This window comes from Battus philenor, unplaced genomic scaffold (assembly GCF_028537555.1).
Source record: "Battus philenor isolate CCGP_79_NKW_IND1 unplaced genomic scaffold, ilBatPhil1.0.hap1 SCAF_15, whole genome shotgun sequence".
Classification (NCBI taxonomy): Eukaryota; Metazoa; Arthropoda; class Insecta; order Lepidoptera; family Papilionidae; genus Battus; species Battus philenor.
In genome coordinates, this window is record NW_027181677.1 from 3,540,493 (window position 1) to 3,560,244 (window position 19,752).

A 19,752-nucleotide genomic window follows, 5' to 3' on the forward strand; every position below is an offset into this window, starting at 1 on the left:
CTAATATGGAAAAAGCTATTTTTCATTCAGATTATTACATATTATAATTGATTATTGCTTACTATCTATTCTTGCAGATTGTACTCACACCTTTAAGCAATCACATGTACATATATGTTTAAAGTGTATATTTTTTTATAAGTTTAAATTATTGAATGAACATGAAAACCACAAATAATGCTTAACATCACTGTCATCATGTTACTTAGCTAATTAACAGAGCATGAACCACCACATGCAATGACCTAATCAATGCAAACCACTTTACTGTAACTCAAATCTTGAAGGTAAACACAAGTGTTACATAAGTTTTAATATAAAAAATATTTATTGTAATAGAATCCTGATAGAGTATATTTACCATAGCTTTACCCATGCCTTATTGGGGTAAAATTGTTATAAGAAGTTGTCTTATTTGCCTTAAAAAACCATCATAAAACTGTACCTTTTTTTAAGTCATCTATGTGTACTTCTCTATAATAAAGAGTAATAAATAAAGTTTGTTTTTCATACACCACTTCTTATAGGATTAACAAAGTTTGTTTCACAACTTTGTTGATCTTTAAAAAGTATATATATATAAATTGTAAACAAAATCAACTTTTAATCTATTTACAGTTATGAAGTTTATCATACTTCAGATTAATATTAAACCTTTCATGTGTAATGATGCTACAAATCTAATTTGAATTACACATATAAAGGTCATTTCCTAAGAGTTTAGCACATATTCTTTGTAACTAATTTTTAAACATAAAATTCTTTTAAAATAAATGTAGTTATTAAATTATAAATATTCTGTTTTCTTCTTTTAAAAGATATAAACAATTTATCAAAATAGGCAAAAATATTTATAAACCAGTTTTATTAAGTTAGATTACACAATAAATGAGTAGAATGTTTTTCTCCTCTTTATTCACAAGTAAACAGTTAAAACACCTAGAAGTAAAATGTGATGTTTGGAATATAATTATTTATTTATAAAGCTAAAGTTAATAATGTTTACTATACAAAACATTAGTGTTGTTTTCCAATAGAAATTAAAAATGTAAGGAACATTTCTAAAAAATAAAAACTATATTAATCTTAAAGAATTAAACTACATCACTTCAGAAATATTTATTAGTATTACTTTTTGTAATTTCTAAAATGTTAGCTATGATGTTATTCTTGTCTGTGCAGATTTAAATTTTGACATTTTTATTACTCAGATAGTTCCAATTAGCATAATGAAATATAACAACAAAAAGTAAGCTCTTTTAATGAAACACAGGTAAAGCATGACTCACGGCAGTTTTTATCATGTTAGGTGATGAGTGAAGGAAACGAAAAGAATACTGATTGTTTATGTAAGTGTTTTGATAAAACAGTTAACATTTGATATCAGAAAAATCTTGTGGATATTTTAAATTCTGTTAAACCATTAACATCATTTCCGCACCTATTCTAAAAATATCACGTAGTCAATTAAATTGAAATCAATCGAATGTTTTTATGTGGTCTCAATAAACAGATCGTGTCACCGGCATATAATGACACCTAACCCTCGTACTGTAGTGGTTACGGGCCTGCCGATCAGCTTTAACTGCAAACGACTACATAGGCGAACTCAATTCTCGTCTATGTAGGTACATGATTCACACAACATAGACATAACTAGACACCAACCTATCCGATAACACCGCTGACAAAATCAATTACCGAACGTGCATCTCAAATTAAAAGTTAATATAATGCTTTATTACCTTATCGCATAACGTTTTCACTTGATTTTCTGTCAGTTGCTTGCATTCATTTAGCTGTTCTATCCATTGATCCAGTTCCTTTAATGACGCCTTGTCCTCCATACTTTGAGTCTGTGAAATTAACGTGCGAGACGTTAACTTAGATTTGTGATAATTTTAACTTTTTAACGTACACAAAACCATGCGAATTTTGTAATTTACACAGAGTCTAGAAATACTGACTACAGGAGACACTTACAAAATGGCGTAGGTACCACTTGCGTGACGTCAATTTGATTCAAAAGAACGACGGCCCCCAGCGGAAATCATGGGTACTACTATTTGATGCTACTTTTAAGATACGTTCAGATAACAAAAACAACGTTATTTAAATATATAAATAAAACTTTTGATAAAATCAAGGTTACACGATGGTTAAAATGTTTGTATTTATTATATTTAAATTTAAGGTTACTACAATATCTTCCATAATTTGAATAAATTACAATTGTATAATTACAGTTTAAATGCGTTCATAGACATAAATTTTCTTCAAAGGTAACACGAACAAAAATATAAAATCAATAAAATAACATTTAGATAAAATACTTATTATAAAGTAGTAAAACTACTAAGATAAGTAGAGAAGAATTTTAAAAATATATACTGTAATTATACTTACTTTTAAAATATTTGAAGGAGTAAACTTAGCTTTTGCCATAATATGGGTTTCAACGAGTAAATCCATTAAAAAACTTATATAAACAAGAATGCTGAAAACAAAAAGTAGTGATTTTAAGTAAATCTACCCATAAATCAATACGAAAAATAAAATATTGTAATAGTAAGCATTATACATAATTTAAAATTTATGCTGTCGATGATTTGTGGGAATGTCAATAAAATTATTATTTTTTTGTAATCTTGCGAGATGCGTCAATTTATATTTAAAAAAAAATCTTATAAACAGAGAGAATTATAGCACTAAAAATAATTTAAATTTTCAATAGAATAAGTGTAATATTTTACCATTGTATTATTAATGCTTTTAATAACTTATTAATAAGTTAACATGTTTATGAATTAGAGTAATGGTAATTTTTCTACGTTTATATACTAAATGTAGCTCAATAATTAATTACAGTCTATTTAATACTAACAACGGTGTATTACAAATTAATATAATGCAGAAAATAGTTGTTTTTTTCATAACTGGCAATACAAGCTACATCCTTATTGTGCCGATAAACATCATTCTTTCTTTTACTGCTCGGTGCTTGGTTTAGCCGGTAGTTGGTTGATCTCCGTTAACCATGACTGAAACATTGAAGCTAAGAGGCACCCTGCGTGGCCACAATGGCTGGGTCACACAAATTGCCACAAATCCCAAATATCCTGATATGATTCTGTCGTCTTCGCGAGGTAAGTTTTTGTAGCGATGATAATTGTAATCATATTAATCCAAACGAATCTTGTTAAATATTTCACTTTTTACTTTAATTAACGTTCATAAAGTTTTCTTGCGATGCAAGATATTCCAACCAAATGCTATTTGTAAAAATATGTGTTTTAATGATGACAAAATACTTTGCCACGTGATTTCTGATCGGCAAGCGGATATGGGGCTGAATTTAAAAGCCATGAGCCATATGTTGCTCGTTAATTGCAATAAATTTCAACCGTTTATTTTTGTTTAGACAAAACCCTCATTGTGTGGAAACTAACCAGAGACGAGACTAACTACGGGGTTCCTCAGAAGCGTTTGTACGGCCATTCTCACTTCATCTCGGATGTAGTTTTGTCCAGCGATGGAAACTATGCTTTGTCCGGTTCTTGGGATAAAACACTTCGTCTGTGGGATCTTGCCGCTGGAAAAACAACTAGGCGTTTTGAAGACCATACTAAGGTGTGACAGAACTTACAATTTTTTTGTGTTTTAATGCCTAAATGGCTAGTGTTAGCGCCTATGCGAGGCAGAAGACGTTGTGTTTGTGCCTTTGCGAGGCAGAAGACTTTATAGTCACGTTGCAGAGATGTTCTTGTAAGTAATCTAGTGTAAGGTCCCTGAGTTTTCAAGTAGTTTTAATTGATTAACTTCTTTAGTTAATTGTATAGTAAAAACTGGTAAATGGTGTAAACCACTAATGCAAAGTTCTAGCTCACAAAGACTGATAATTTTAATTTGATATGTTGTAATATATACAACACCATTTAAAACATGTTTAGATCATTAATTTTTATTCTATACATACCATTATTATTTTGTATGCTAATATTTATTATTATGTATAGGATGTCCTGTCAGTGGCTTTCTCTGTAGACAACAGACAAATTGTGTCTGGATCTCGTGACAAGACCATCAAACTATGGAACACACTGGCAGAATGCAAGTACACTATTCAAGAAGATGGCCACACTGACTGGGTTTCATGTGTGCGTTTCTCTCCCAACCATGCCAATCCAATCATTGTATCTGCGGGCTGGGACCGCACTGTAAAGGTATTACTTTGCTTACCTATATTTATTTTTACAAAACTGAAGTTATTTTTATGTTAAAATTTGAAATAAAATATAAACTGTCTTGTTTTTTAGGTTTGGCATTTAACTAACTGCAAGCTCAAGATCAACCATCTTGGCCACTCTGGATACTTAAACACTGTAACTGTGTCACCTGATGGCTCTCTTTGTGCCTCTGGTGGCAAGGACATGAAGGCCATGCTTTGGGACCTTAATGATGGAAAACATTTACACACACTGGATCATAACGACATTATCACTGCTCTTTGCTTCTCACCAAACAGATACTGGCTGTGTGCAGCATTTGGGCCATCAATCAAGATTTGGGTGAGGATACATTTTTATAAATTAATTAGATAATTTAATATACAAATTGATTGTGTTACAAACTACTACTACTACTACTTACTTATATTTTTTGATTCATAAGTTATTGACTGACAATACAGTGATGAGATTGTTGGACATGGGCAGCATAAGGTGTGGTCATTGTAAAGATATTTAGGGAAGGCCTAGCCTTAATGTCAGCATGTCTATCCACTGACAAGGTGATATAGTAATACAAGTTGCCCTTTACCCATATAGTGTTACTAGTGAAGTCTTGTCTTGTCTTGTTTTTTATGTATATTAAACCTGTTTTTTATAAGATTTTCTCTTAACTTGAAATTATATGTTGCAGGACTTGGAAAGCAAGGAAATGGTTGAAGAACTCCGGCCAGAAATTATCAACCAAGCACAAAATGCCAAGGCTGATCCTCCACAGTGCCTCTCTCTGGCTTGGTCTACTGATGGCCAAACATTGTTTGCTGGTTACTCTGACAACACCATCAGAGTCTGGCAAGTTTCAGTGTCGGCGCGATAAGAAGTTGAAAATGATTTCATTTATTTTTGTGCATCTAAAATTTTCACTTTTTAATGACTGAAGTATAAAAATAAATGGAATTGTATGTAATGAATACATTGTTTTTTTTTATGATCTCTCAATATGTTAGGTGTGCTTGGTTGTTTGTGGAGTGACTGTATATTTGTACATTAATGTATGTTGTTTATTTGTATGTAAATAAAGTAATTTTTATAGAAGGACTTATTCTCTAAGAAAACCCATTATTCAGATGAGTCACAATTTTTCATATTGAAATACTCAACATAGTATTTTATAGTTCCCTGTTGAGATTACATTTAGTACAACTAAGATAACCTTTACTCCCTTTTTTTTACATATTAAAACAATTTTGTAGTTGACAAGTTAGCAACAGGTCACCACTACACAAATTCGTTTAGCAGCTTTTCAATTACCCAGGTAATCAATCAAATAAATAAACTTTGTCCTCTAATTAAGACTCAAGAGCAGTGTAAGTTGAAGTTAAATATAAATTATAAAGACAGTATTCTCTAGCAGTGTTGTGTAAACCATGTAAAATTGTTAGAACTAACAAGATTTAAAACCCTATTCTTAATGTTCTATTAAGACCTCTGATCCTTGTTGTTACATAACTTTTTGATAGGATAAATTACTAAATGCAAAGAAAAACGTAATTCATTGTACTGTATATTTCTACCAGTATAAATAAATGTAAAAATATTTTTTCTCTGATGACCTTTACAAGTAACATGCTTACTTATTCATTATTCTTTTGTTACAAGATTATTAATATAATAGAGACTTAACTCTTTCATATGTATATTATAATTTACATAACCTCCTTCCAAAAGAATAATGTTTGAGATTTACATAGATAATTCTTCTAATAGATTCAGGCATTATTTTGCAGAAGTCCATCCTAAGTAAGAAAAGGACTAATATATAAGTGCACCACCTGCCAGCCCACTGATAAATGTGCAAAATATAATTAAAAATAATTCTTGTTTGTATCTTAGTATAAGTTTACAATATTTTTATATGCCATAATTCAAATCATAGCGGTTTACGTCTACTTAAACCTTCCAAGTTCTGAGATGAAACAAATTTTTTAACATTATTTTATCCAAGTCATATTAGCACATAGCACAGAAACAGCTCAAAATATTATAAAATATAGTTAATATTTAACAACATTGTAAAGGTATGGAATGGTTGATAATTTGTATACACGCACTCCATCCAAATAAATATGCTTATCATATCAAAACCATTTACATTCACAATTCCCATGCCATCTACATACATAACAAACTTAAACAAATTAAGTATTTTTTTAACTCACAAAAGTAACATTTTCTCCAAGTGGAAAAAATTTGATGTAATCATCCCCAAATAAAATAATAAATAACCCATTTATAATAATTACTAAGTTAACAATACATAATACTTGTATCAATTTGTGTATATTACATAATAATTACATTTTCTATTTGATATTTTTACCCAAACCACACACAATAAATAATTGCTAGGCTCATACACCCACATGAATAATATAAATAAAAAATCTTATTTCTATGTTTTTAAAAAACTTATCTACAACCTTTTTAACCAACTACTAATAATATTAACATCTTGATATTCACTGTAATATCAATGCTCATTTAATATTTAAAGGTGACCCATTCTGGTTTAATAAATGAGAGAATACTTCTTCGGGACCTTTACCAACTTGTGTATGGATAACATACTTAATAACATCTTTAGGTTGAGGTTGAATAGGAAATGAATTTAAAAATGCTGTATCAACTATTTCATCATTTTGAAGCCCAACAACAAATTCTGAATTTGATGAAGGAAACAAATGCTTGATAAGAGCTAATACTTTAGGTACCTCTTTGTCCAGAAGATATAAGCATGCATTTGGACCAGCATCAAAAGTATATGCAACCTTTAGCTCTTTACACATGTCATTGTATGCATGAATTATTTCCACAACTTTGTGAGAAACATCAGTCATGTAAACACAAGGAGGATATGTGTCAAGGCATACTGCGTGAAACTGGTTACTATCTTTCATGGTTAATTCAGCGAATTTTGCAAAATCTCTGTTTATTATCGCCCCACTTATTTCCTCAGTTCTTTTCGGCACACTATACTTTGCTCGATACTTCAATAAATCCGACGTGTTCACGGAATTCATCATTCCAATTGAAGAACTAGTGTGTTTTTTATTATCTGATGCAACTAGTATCAGTGCTTTCATCTCCGGCCAATGGGTGTAATCTGCTATTTGAGTCGCCAGTGAATCGCTGCCGTCTGCTTTGACTCCAGCATGCCATCTCACGAACCCTCCTAAAACACTTCTACAAGCACTCCCTGACCCAATCCTGGCCAGCACACTTAAATCAGTTTTGATTTTGTAGAGTTTAGCGAGAGCTGTCACTAAACAAGCGTAACCTGCTGCAGAAGATGCTAATCCAGCAGCTGTTGGGAAATTATTCTCTGAACAAACTCGCACTTTCCAAGTCAGAACAGCTGCGTCGACGCTTTTTTGGGATACAGCTATGGATTTTATTTTTTCTAAGCAATTAATAAGGCGTTGATTCGAAAACGTCGTTTTGACACCATTAAGCCAGATTTCGTTTTCAGTGAATTCTGGTCGCGTACACACAGAAGTTTTGGCGCACATAATACTTGTATCTAAAGTTACACTAACAGAATCGTTGATAGGCAAAATAAGTTTCTCGTCGCGTTTGCCCCAGTACTTAATAACGGCGATATTAACCGGAGCGATTACAGTTACGATCTCACTTTTCTCCATATTAAATGTATGGTTTGACACTACTTCAACCGTGGCGCGAAAATACTTATATGAAAGTGCGACTGGCGATAACTAAAGTCGTTAAGACTGAGATTGAGAATGAAAAATGAATGAAATCATCCTATTGGCTATAATTTCGGTGGAAATTAATAAAATATAGATGTCTCTTTTACACGTCATTAGATATTGCTTTTTACAAACTTAATGCATTATTTTCATAACAATTTTGACAATACTTATTTTGTTTTCGTCAATAAATAAATATTAATTTCTTTTGTATATTTATTTATAAAATTAGAACGTTTCTTATGATATTCATTATCAAATATCTATATAGATATAGGTTATACAATTAATATATTATAACTATGTTTTATTCATTCAAATTTGGGTAAAATGTTTATTAATTGTAATTATACAAAGGTATATTAATAATTAAGCAAAGAGTATAAACAAAGTGAACATTACATTCTCTTTCTAAATTGCAGCTCTTCAACTTTGGCAGTACAACTTAAAAAATACTATAAAAATTAGTGGTATCTTAAATAGGCGTAACATCAACCAACGTACTATATGTATTGTATTTAGTTTTTAAGAGATATATTAACGTGGCTTTTAAACACTAATATTATTAGCAGGAACTTTACAAAGATAGTATTTTATTATATAAAGTGCTACTAATACATAAAGAATATTTTATAGCCTTTAACTAAATGCTTTAGAGGTTTAATTCACAGTTTTTTCCTTTTTATCATTCGCTGTTCAGGAATAATTAACAAATATTTTTGCGAAGGGCACACAAAATGTCATAACCTTTAATTGTGACACTTAAAATGTAGATGTTCTTTCAATGTCAATGTAAAAAACCATATCAACCAACCACTTTTGTGTTTTGTTATTATGTTTTGTATTTAAAAATTTTGTTACTAAAAATTTCTGATATTCATTCAACGACTTTTTGTAGTATTATTGATAAACCTTAACATTTTACTGTTTATTTAAACTTGTTGATTCTTATTCGATTCTTCTACTCGATTCACATTAACACTGTTGACAAATTGACGTAAGCGTTGCGTAAATGTTTAGTATATCGATGTTTTAAAAAAATATCAAAATATTTGCTGCAAAGTAGACATTTTAATATAGGAGAGTTTTAATATCAGTTTATACAACGATGGTTTATTTTTATTTAAAAAAAACGAATGTTCTTTTACGCACTAGATTTTTTCTGTACTCTAAAATTCAAAATGATTTTAATGTAAATTAGGGTCAGATTTCAAAAATAACCTTACATCAATTTTGATGTGAGATAACATTGGTAAAATAAAATCACTATAAAGTTATTTTTCGCGTCTACTTTGTTGCATCTAATTAGCGCAAAGTAGCTTTAATAGCATTATTATGATAGGAATATTTTTCGTTAATAACATTTACTTTAAGTAATTGTTTACTTATTATTTTCTTTATATTAAGTTTTCATTTTAAATAATTGATAGAGTACTGGAAAAATATTATCAAAATTTATTTATATATGGTATTAAAACGGTTTTTTGGTAGAAAAGACCGTTTTGTAAACGAACCGCTCTATCCTTAGTGTTGTCAGATTTCTCCGCACACTTTTGAGTTTAGAATATCAACGCTGCCATTTTCGTTTTGTGGCACGGTATTAGCGGCAGGAGAGTATTGGATTGTTTGAAATACTAAATATTAAGTAATTTGTATGATCAGTGATTAAAGCGTCGGTATATCCTGTGTTTTTGATTTGAATGAATATCAAGATTACCGTTCAGTGTATTCAATACGTCGAGTAATTGTTGACTTCCTTGGGTGGAACGGGTGAGTGTACCAGTTCATAATATATTTAATTTATTGTCAACAAATTCATTTTACATTCAATAATCAAAATTAAATGTTGCCTAGGTGGTTGATACGTTATCGTGATATATATATATTTTCCAAGATAAAATTTTAGATAGTGTTAAATTCGTGCCCTAAAATGGGCGTTGCGAATATGATGAAAATGATGGTTTATCATTTATAATACAACTCTAGGCCATGCTTCTGTATCCACCTCGAATAAACCTATGATGAAACTTAACGTTACTTTAAAGTTACTATGTGATTATTACGTTTTGTTTTAAATTTATTTTATTTTAATGAATAACTTTTTCAAATAATCTTATAAGAAATGGAAAACACAATGCCAAAATTTTAAATTGTATTTTATTTAAGCTTTGTTATACAAAAAACACTAAATGTATTTTAATTGGAAATAAAGCTTCATCAGTTAGATATTCAACTATCAAGACGAAATTTTCTTGTATCGTATTTAGTTATTAAAAGGATATGTATATCAACATTAAATTGTTTAATTTTGTCATTTGTGTTGATTGTATTTCCATGTATTGTATGAGTCTTTAAAACGTAGTTGTGATACAGAGAAAAATTAGTAAACTTTACTAGTTGATCTTTATCAAGTTATTAAAAAGTTTCATATCCTTAAGATTATTACATACTAATTAGTAATGGAGGTACAATTTTCTGAACTAGTTATTGTAAATGTGCTGTGGTTTAGATAAATAAAATGTAAAATTAAAATGATTACATATTACAGTTTATAACTAAAATCTATCAAAGGTAGTATTTTAAGTTCATTTTCATATATTATTAATAATTCGTAAATGACATAGTATACACACATTCATAATAATTGTTTGCAACAAATCATTGCTAAATGAAGGTTTTTTTAAATTATTAGTCTATATGACCTGGTTATTTTTGCAATCATATAGATATTGACTTTTATAATAATAGCTGTTCCTGAATATTTAGTATTTAGATTAAAGTCTAACAAAACAGCATTATAACAAAAAGTAATAATTTTTAGACTTTTAGACTTAGTGTTAAATGACTATAACAGATTTTCCCTTCCTATTCAAATTTTTAAATTAAAACAATAAGTATTTTAAGTGATTCACATATTTTAAAAGTGTAATAATTACATTAAAAGAGACTGGTAAATTAGTAGAGAACATATTTTAACAAGACATTGATAATGATGAACCAGGAACCAAATTATTGATATGAATGATGGTACTTCAGCTTTAATGAGTTGTTATAGATAAATTAAAAACAGGAACATATAGAAAGATAATCCAAAGGAATAGTTTCTTTTTCAACTCTAAAACAAGAGTAGTAAGTCATTGACTCAAGCAATTGTTGTTAAACATTTTACTCACCACTTACATAGATATTTTTTTCTATGAAAAAGTTATGTACATATAATGGGATAACACTTTAGATTAAACATCCGAATAACCTAATTTCCCTTGATTCATGACATGTTAATTACTATATCTGATATTACCTATATGTTGAACATAAAATTTAAAAATTAAATTTTTGGTATTTTTCAAAGACTGTTGATAACATAGAGAATAGATGCTCCCTCTAAACAATATCAGTCATTTGTTATATAACGATATGTATATATTGTATATGTATATGTACATTAATTTATTATGAACTTGTAATTAATTGTTCATTGTACTCTATAGTTAATGCTTGTTACATATGTAACAAGTCATTCATAAAATCGGTAAAAATGTTCTAGCAAAGCTCTTAATATAGTGTAACTAAGTGTGCATGATGCTTTTATAATCTAAAAGCAAATTTGTAAGCTTTGGTATGATAATTATTAGTTTCTCTTATTGTGTAAGCTTGAGCTATTATCATTGTTTATTCAGGTTTATGGACTAGGCGCTTTTACAATGCTTTGAAAATGTTACTAATTTGCTGTAAATAAATAATATAATGATAATGTTGTAAGAAAAAACATTTTCAAAATAAGGATTCTTTTTATTTTAATTGCTGAATGTTCATTCCTCCCTTGGTTGATGATTCGAAATGTTGCCTCCATAGGTCTCTGTGACCTACTATTATGAGTGCTTCTGTTATTGTGAGACCCCTACTGACTCTGCTCTGGTTGGTGATTGTTCTCTTGATCTTATTCCCTCTACTTTTCTACAACAATCAGCATATTGAGAGCCTATAGTTGCATCTGAGCTACATTGTTGAAGTAGTCTAGAATATGCTTGTAACAGATGGTGGAGAGCCTGGGCTTCATATGGAGTTGATTAAGAAGAGATTGATCGCTTAGTTTTCCTGAAAAATTAAGATAAATACATATTAAAATAAATTATTGAATGCTATGTCTCTGCAGACTTTGTACGACCACAAGTTAATTTTGAATGAATAATTTTTTTTGAATTGATATTTATAATACATGAAGTTGATGTGTTGGCTTGTTATAAAAACAACTTTTTTTATCAAAAAATTCCAGGACCGGAACAATTGAGATAGATTGTTGGACACCTTGTTTGCAGACAGAGGCATGGAAAATTGTTACTGTTTTAATTTTTAATTTCTTAAATCATTGAAATATTAGATAATTTCCTAACCTAAGAATTTGTATTTAGGTGAATGTACACCTAAACATCAGCTCACTAAGTAGAATATATATTTTTGTATGCATATTTTTAATATTATAATGCACAATAACTAGTCACACATCTAACAATATGCAATATAAATATATATCATATAGTTGATATGCAAAATTGTTACCAGTGCATCTCCATAACAGTTTCACAGGGTATTGTGTTATTAAAAACATTTATGATTACAATGTTCCCGACTATCAACTTCCTTACTTGTTCTATGTTATATTCCATAACAGTAATTTTAAAATCATGGTAGATTGTTAATATTTTTATAATGAAAAAACTACACGAGAACCAGAGCTGGAGGAGCCTCTTCTTTTGCTGTATCAAGACAAAAGGAGAAGCAGAAGTATTTATGTTACTCATTTTAGTTTTTATTTCTTTTAATACAATTATTGTTTTATACAATAATATTACTGTCTTATTTATTACAATGATTTTTATTGAAACTTGTTTGTTAATAGATGTATATAGCCATAGTAGCAAGAAATGACCTTGATGTTAGAACTTACTGGCCTAGATCAGAAGTGTCTAAGACACATTTTTAAGATTTTCGGACCTGCAATATTCTAGTTTTTCTTTCAGTTTTTTTTTATAGCGATATTGTATAATGTATTATAGAATTGAACAGGGGACCCACATTTATATGTCGCAAACATTAACCACTACACTGTCAAGGTTCTTTAATGAATTATACCTTTTACATTACTAGCGGCTCAAATACTTATTACTTACTTTAATATATGTAATGTAGAAATTAATAAAGCTGTCACAGTTCAATAGAGAAAAAATAAGACTAAATTTAGAATGATCTCTATTGTTTTGGTAGACAACATAAGTTTTCTATTTCGCACAATGCAAGAATAGTAATAATGTATTTATATTGTCAGTGTAATTCTTAATGGTATACAATATTTTTGTTCACATCCTAAGGCGTTTTTGGTTTTGATTGATTTCAAATGTTTGACAGCTACGGATAGGTGTTTTAATTTATTTGCGGTCGTATGGGAAAAGCAAAATGTTTTAAGTGTATTTACTGCAATTATTTTTCACTCTTCATAAGAAACTTTTCTGTCATAGTCATTATCACAATCATACTTCCTCTTCATTGCCATCATGTCAACTGCTAGACGAGCACTGCAAGGCGTAGCCCTCCACCAATGATCGCCACGATGACTGTCTACGCGAGAAAGAAGAAAATATAAAAAAAATAACTAGGCGACTTGTTTAAGCCGTTGTCTAGTTTTGAGCTTAGTAACACATATTTAGCTTTGTGTTTTTGTTCGTATTATATTTTTCTGTGATAGTCTTTAGTCTAAAGAAGTGATAGCCCAGCGGTAGAGAACTGAGACTTCTGATCGTATGTCGCGAGTTCGATTCCCGGGATACAATCTTATATAGTTAATACTTTGTGCATTAATAATACTGCTAACAAACGAGTTTTCAGAGGATGGTCATCAGCGTCCTTTGTATACCATAGTACCATACTGTAAACCCGCCTTCCAAGTGTCGCGATGATGGTATATCCCCTCATATATGGGGGCGTCTATAGCCTAAAATAACGACTATGATTATACTCCTCTACTCTCATTTTTTTTTTCTTCTTTTTTTGCTTTGTTTTCCATATTATTAAGATTGATCATATGTTTCGGCGGCATTATTCAGAGATAACTACGGTGCTGTAAATACAAAGATGGCTATTATCTGGGAACGGCTAGCTCTCCCCTCCGGAAATCGTTAAAGTCTGCCTTTTTAATGCACTGTGGTGGATTCTAGGTCGCAGATATTTCAACTAAGCTTTTCAAACTTTGCTATCATTAAGTATTCTTGAAATATTTAAGATTATCGAGTAACATTTTTATGACTACAGTCCGAAGAAAAGGAAGTGGTGTATCGTCAATACGCCACAATTAAATTAAACTCCTCTGTAATAACATCCTTGAAATAAAGCTCCTAATTATTACAAATAGTTTTTTTCGATGCTATGCGAAATTTTTTGCCTATTTTTAAATTAAATTGATAACATAAAAAATTAACTGACTGAAATATTACCGCAATACGCCGCCAGCCAAATGTAGCGATTGTAGTATATCCCCCATAGGCATTTTTAAATGTTGCCTATGGCACATTAAGTACACTTAAATTACTTAATATAGGCTAATATATATATATATAAATATGAGAATGTGCCATTAACACTTATTATTGTCTCTATTAAGTTGAAGTCACTTTGTTATTTCACTATCACACTAGCACTTGACTATATTAAACCGAACGGTTTTGACCGTTATAGTTTTAGCACTATATCTGTATTGTCTAGAAGCTAGATAGCCTTGACATTTACATGATGGTGAAGTCGTTTACGGGCTTCCTCGTAAATATATTTAATAATTGTATGATTATAATAAGTATACCTAGTTTAATTTTTACATATTAGTTTGATAATACCACCATCGTTTTTATAGTTTAAAATCAGGCTTTAAATAACAGGTAGTATGAATATAAAGGTGGCGTCATCGTTATTTAAAATGGATCTTATACATACGTGCTATGATATTTTCCAAGGGCAGTCCCAGTGCGACAAAGATAAATTGGAATACACAATTCTTCCTGTAATGTCGACCTAGGATCTTATAAGAAACAGTATTGGATTAGAAACAGCTGGTTGATACTGAAACATTTGTACCGTATAAAAACAAAATGTAAACAGATCACATGAAATCGGCGCACGGATAAACTTTCAGGGCTTGGTTTCCAAGGTTTATTGCCTTATTGTTACTACCACAGTGTGCCGCTAAATCTTACGGTAAAAATGTTACGTAGTTAATCCAAAGTATAATGTAGCTAGAGATAATGCTTGAAATTGTAAAGAAAGGTAAGTGTGTATAACTTAACATAAGGTCAATGTCCTGATTATAGTCAGATTAGCAAGAGTCTTAGTTTTGTCATCTTCATCATCACACATGGACAGAGGCGTCCAACATAGATATCCAGTGAGACCGGTTGGAGTAGGTATGCATCTAGCGTCTCCCGAAAACCTTAACAAGGCGGCCTTTTTTATTTTATAACAAAACTAATGCATTCATAACTTTATAGTTTTTGCGTGCACTATATTCAGATATATTTTATATAGTAACTGTTTAAATCTGTGTAGAGTATAATGAATTGCATTTTAAAAAAAAATTAAAAAAAATTTTTGTACATTTGACTTTGTCTGCTTCCCGTGATAATACTCAGAGAACATCTTTAAATTCTTCGGTATTGGAATTTTATGTTAATAATAGAAACGTATTGCGTAAAGATGTTTTAGTTCCTTGTAAGCCTTTAGGCTGGTATTTTTGTTTGGTATCAGGATACGACATGAGACGTTTGAAATGACGAGCGCATAAGGGATAAAAAATACAAGGTGATTTGTTGTAGGTGTAAAACCTATTTCACCTATTTTCAATCACTCTGTATATAGTAAACACTCCGATAGATGCCCACTGCAAGGCATAAGCCTCTGAAATATGTTACATTATTTTTTTTCTGTTAGATTGCGACTGGCCAATTACTTCTGGCAATGCAGGGATATCTAGTAAACAATAATTAATGTTAAGTAAAAATTCTAATTTTAAAATTACTCTTTCTTACTATATTATCATCACATTATTTATTATTTCTGAAACCATTCATCTCTGAATTGGGTATACCATACATTAACTGACAAGAAAAGCTACGCATTCACCCCTTCAAAGCTTGGGCAGGTCGTATCACTCGCCATCAGTTTAAAAACTTATGTGGTTACAGTTGAAATAAGTTGTGTATTTTTCTTTGTAAGAATTGCAGCTCTCTGCTGTAGGAAAATCACCACACCGGCGGGCCTTATCTAGACGCGAATGCAGTTGTAATGAAGTTTAATTCTTGGCGGCCTACTGAGCCATTTCTACAATTTATGGGCCAAGCATTGTCTGTGAGCGCAGATTTCGCGTCCTTTGCAGTCCAATATGTAGTTTGTTATATTTTCGGCTATAGGCGTGGCTAAATGGACGTAGATTTCATATTTAATTTCGTAACAAATTATAAATTCGATTAGTTATCAGCTATGAATTCATTAATTAATATAAAAAGATGAGTTAAGGTAATTTACTATTAATTTATGTAAATAAAAATGTGCTGCTAAGTTTAAAACTTGTTAGGCTTATCAGCCATTTTTTCTCATATTTTCAGTAAAGCAAGAGAAAAGGTAGTAGTCCAGAGAAAAGGACTAAATTTCGCGATCGTAGGTAGAGGGTTCGATTCCCGGGATACAATCTTATATAATCCATATTTTGTGCATTAACCATGTAGGATTGGGATTGCAAGTTTCAAGAGGACCAGTAGCAGCGTCCTCTGCGTACCACAATACCTCACTGCGCTACCCCGCATTGCCAAGCGTGGTGATAATGAAATGAAAAACCTTGCAGTGGGCAGCTATGCGCTGAAACTACGGCAAGAAAATAAAAAACAACGTTTTTCTCTCTCAACAAAGTATATTAAAAACCTGTTTTTAGCTGTTAAACATTTGACGTCAATCAAAACCAAATAAGGATGCCTGAGTGTGTAATCTAACTATAAAATATTGCAATTAAAATATTATAAGTAATCCACGTATATTATTAAATCGATGAATAAAACGATCATTTCTTTATGACCTATACATGACGATTTGAAGGGGACATGTTCGGAAAGGGGATAAAATATATTATCACTTGATGTTTTATATATTTTTTCACCTTAGACTACGACTTGACAATAGCTTGATGGTACGAAATTTGTCCCGGCAGATAGTTTTAAAATAAAAAAAAATGTCCCAAATTAACCCTTAATAAAAGTGAGCATGCTTTATAAAGTTTTTTGGTGCGAACTTTTTTATGTTGGAAATAGCGCGTAACTCCATAAAACAAAGCGTTGAAAGCGAGCGTTGACAACGACTTGAATGACACAGTTTTGTTGTGTCTATAAACATCACAATACAGAATTGACATATTTGAGAAAAAAAATTACCCTCCTTATTTAGGATCATAGCCCAGTGAAATTTTTAGTACACAGTATTATTTATATACTGCTGGTAAATAATACGCGCTAAAATATACGTATCTAAACGGCTCTTTACCATAGAAATCTGCTACCAACCTTATTATCGAAGGTAGTGAAAATCGGGAAATATTGCTAATTTTTTGCATGTTTCTTTTAATCTTTTTTTGTACATTATGTATCTACAACACAAAAATAGGTATACATAGACATAAAAAAAAGGAACAGATAAACGATAAATACGCAGTTCATTGCTACAAAAAAATCTTTATAACAAACATTCTACAGTAACAAGGCGGTAATATACAACAATACTATTTTTTATGAATCATTTGTACATCTTTGTGTGTGGTAATATGACCTTCAAACATGATTTCGGACTCCCTGTTTGACGACATGATGTCTTTATTTTTAAAAAGACTCTTATTAATTTTTTGACTGTGAATACCAGATAGTCTCGTCGCGTACTTTATAAAGATAATATTTGTGCTGATTTAGGCAATTAATTATTAATGGTTGATGATGGTAAAGCTTTTTATTACTAATAACTGGAGTACCTTTTGTTATTGTATTGTTAAACACTTTGTGGGACAGTTTAAGTTGAGGTCTCATATTGGGAGCCTGTACGTCTAGTTACTGCATGGAGCGTTCACCTAAGCAATCCATAAGGTCAAGCTTTAAGCCTAAAAATCTGAAGAATTAAACAGTAGTACTTAACTGTGTTACCAGTAATGACCTGTAGTACAGAAACGTGGTATCTCACTTCTGGCCTCATTGGCAAGCTCATAGTTACGCATAATCAACGAGGGCTGTGCTCCAGATTTCTCAAGATCTAATTAGGATTGAGGAGATCCGCAGACGAACTAAAGTAGTCCTATGTCCAGCTGTGGACATCCTGCTGGATGACTGCTGAAATGATGATGAAACAGTAGTAAATAGATCGAAACTAGGTTATTGAGTAAGCTTTTGAACTCAGTTACTAAGATTAGGCTAAGATGTTAATTCTTTGCGACTTCCAAGTTTGTTCGGTAAATAGTAGCTGGAAACGAGGATTACCCAACAAGAAAAAACTAACGTTAGTTTTGTCTTCTTCAATATTGACAGTAATGTCGTTTGCCAGTTCACAGCAGCTTCTTAAGGTAAATAAATTAATATTTTAAATATTAACATCAACATTGGATGTCTATTTTTGATGTCGAAATGGGTTTACCTTTTCTTCAGAAACCAAACGCCTTAAATCTGTGAAGAATTGGCTGGATATTTTTAAAGGATTAAATTACATGTACATGTGTATGTGTTAATACATTGAAATAGGCCTAGTAGGGAACAAGTCATTTTAAGGTTTATTAATTTAAATCAATTTTATTAGTACAACAGTATCTATTATGAAATGATTAACAGAAAGAACCCTTCCAACCGGTCCTATCGGAAGTCTTGCTTATGACGATGAACCCTTTAGCACATCAGCACACAAATTAATTAAAATATCATAATATCTAAACTCGCGTGTGTACAGTGAATATTAATTGCAAGGAACTGTATACATATCCAGTTTGCAATACGCGGGAAATCAATAGAATATTGATCATCCGACGTGACGTCACATCCATAAATCCATCAGCGCCGTTGCGGTTTTGTGTTGCAATTGCACTTTGTATCTTTTTCTGTGCAATTCACATTATAATTATTATGAATTTAAATTTATTTGAGACAATGTTTACAATGTTTGTTCATATATACCATTTTAGATCTCGATTTAGATGTTTACTGTAAGTTCGGGATTACCCTCAACCCCAACACTAGAGTGTTTTTTGAACCACAAGACACTTCGTATAATAGATTTTTGTTGATTTGTATTGATGAAATATCGAAGTACGAATAAACTAGATAGACGACTAGTTAACAATAAAACACGTGCTTTTGTGCAGGTAGACCACCGAAAATAATTTCTTAATATTCCTATTGTTTAGATATGAAAGCCATCTCAAATAAAATGAGAAGTAACAATTTTTTTTATTTCAGTAATTTTTAAATATGCTTTTGTTCAACATACATTGTCAGCTATATTACGATATTTACTGCGATTCCGTCGAAGGTCTTAACCCTATCTCAATACTAGTGTTGTCATTCCAAAACAGTTGTGTATTAATAAAATCTTTGACAGTACTGGAGGTATTGAAAATAGTTTCTTTTGTTAATTTCTCTATATTATTTTGTCATTAAAGCCTTCTCCATAATTCCATTATGAAAAAGGAGCTTTCATCTTCA

At 30.7% G+C, this 19,752-nt stretch overlaps 4 protein-coding genes across 4 annotated transcripts in view; 2 read left to right on the plus strand and 2 right to left on the minus strand.

The window, feature by feature from the left end:
• mts (protein phosphatase 2 catalytic subunit mts) overlaps positions 1 to 2,054 on the minus strand; it is a 33,022-nt gene extending 30,968 nt beyond the window's left edge. The window contains exons 1-2 of the mRNA XM_068761895.1: positions 1,984 to 2,054; positions 1,746 to 1,856 (exon numbers count right to left, since the gene is read on the minus strand). Coding sequence (XP_068617996.1) covers positions 1,746 to 1,847 — 102 coding nt within the window. The 5' untranslated portion in view covers positions 1,848 to 1,856; positions 1,984 to 2,054. The remainder of the gene's footprint in view (positions 1 to 1,745; positions 1,857 to 1,983) is intronic.
• Positions 2,055 to 2,970: 916 nt separating this feature from the next.
• Positions 2,971 to 5,197, plus strand: Rack1 (Receptor of activated protein kinase C 1). The gene is made up of 5 exons (XM_068762036.1): positions 2,971 to 3,146; positions 3,422 to 3,630; positions 4,017 to 4,223; positions 4,317 to 4,568; positions 4,921 to 5,197. Exons 1-5 carry the CDS (start codon positions 3,038 to 3,040, stop codon positions 5,101 to 5,103), a joined length of 960 nt encoding a protein of 319 aa, XP_068618137.1. The 5' UTR covers positions 2,971 to 3,037; the 3' UTR covers positions 5,104 to 5,197.
• An 867-nt stretch (positions 5,198 to 6,064) lies between these two features.
• Mvd (mevalonate diphosphate decarboxylase) lies at positions 6,065 to 7,994 on the minus strand. Its single transcript, XM_068762035.1, has one exon. It carries the CDS (start codon positions 7,925 to 7,927, stop codon positions 6,764 to 6,766), a length of 1,164 nt encoding a protein of 387 aa, XP_068618136.1. The 5' UTR covers positions 7,928 to 7,994; the 3' UTR covers positions 6,065 to 6,763.
• Positions 7,995 to 9,531: 1,537 nt separating this feature from the next.
• The window catches only part of SCAR (wiskott-Aldrich syndrome protein family member 3 SCAR), a 42,031-nt gene continuing 31,810 nt past the window's right edge, over positions 9,532 to 19,752 (plus strand). The window contains exon 1 of the mRNA XM_068761586.1: positions 9,532 to 9,763. The gene's annotated coding sequence lies outside the window, so the exon portion shown is untranslated. The remainder of the gene's footprint in view (positions 9,764 to 19,752) is intronic.

Coding starts and splice junctions, on each gene's coding strand:
- Rack1 (XM_068762036.1), top strand. CDS start 3,038: ATGACTGAAACATTGAAGCTAAGAGGCACCCTGCGTGGCCACAATGGC. Junction 4,224..4,316: donor GCTGGGACCGCACTGTAAAG/GTATTACTTTGC, acceptor CTTGTTTTTTAG/GTTTGGCATTTAACTAACTG. Junction 4,569..4,920: donor GGCCATCAATCAAGATTTGG/GTGAGGATACAT, acceptor TATATGTTGCAG/GACTTGGAAAGCAAGGAAAT.
- Mvd (XM_068762035.1), bottom strand. CDS start 7,927: ATGGAGAAAAGTGAGATCGTAACTGTAATCGCTCCGGTTAATATCGCC.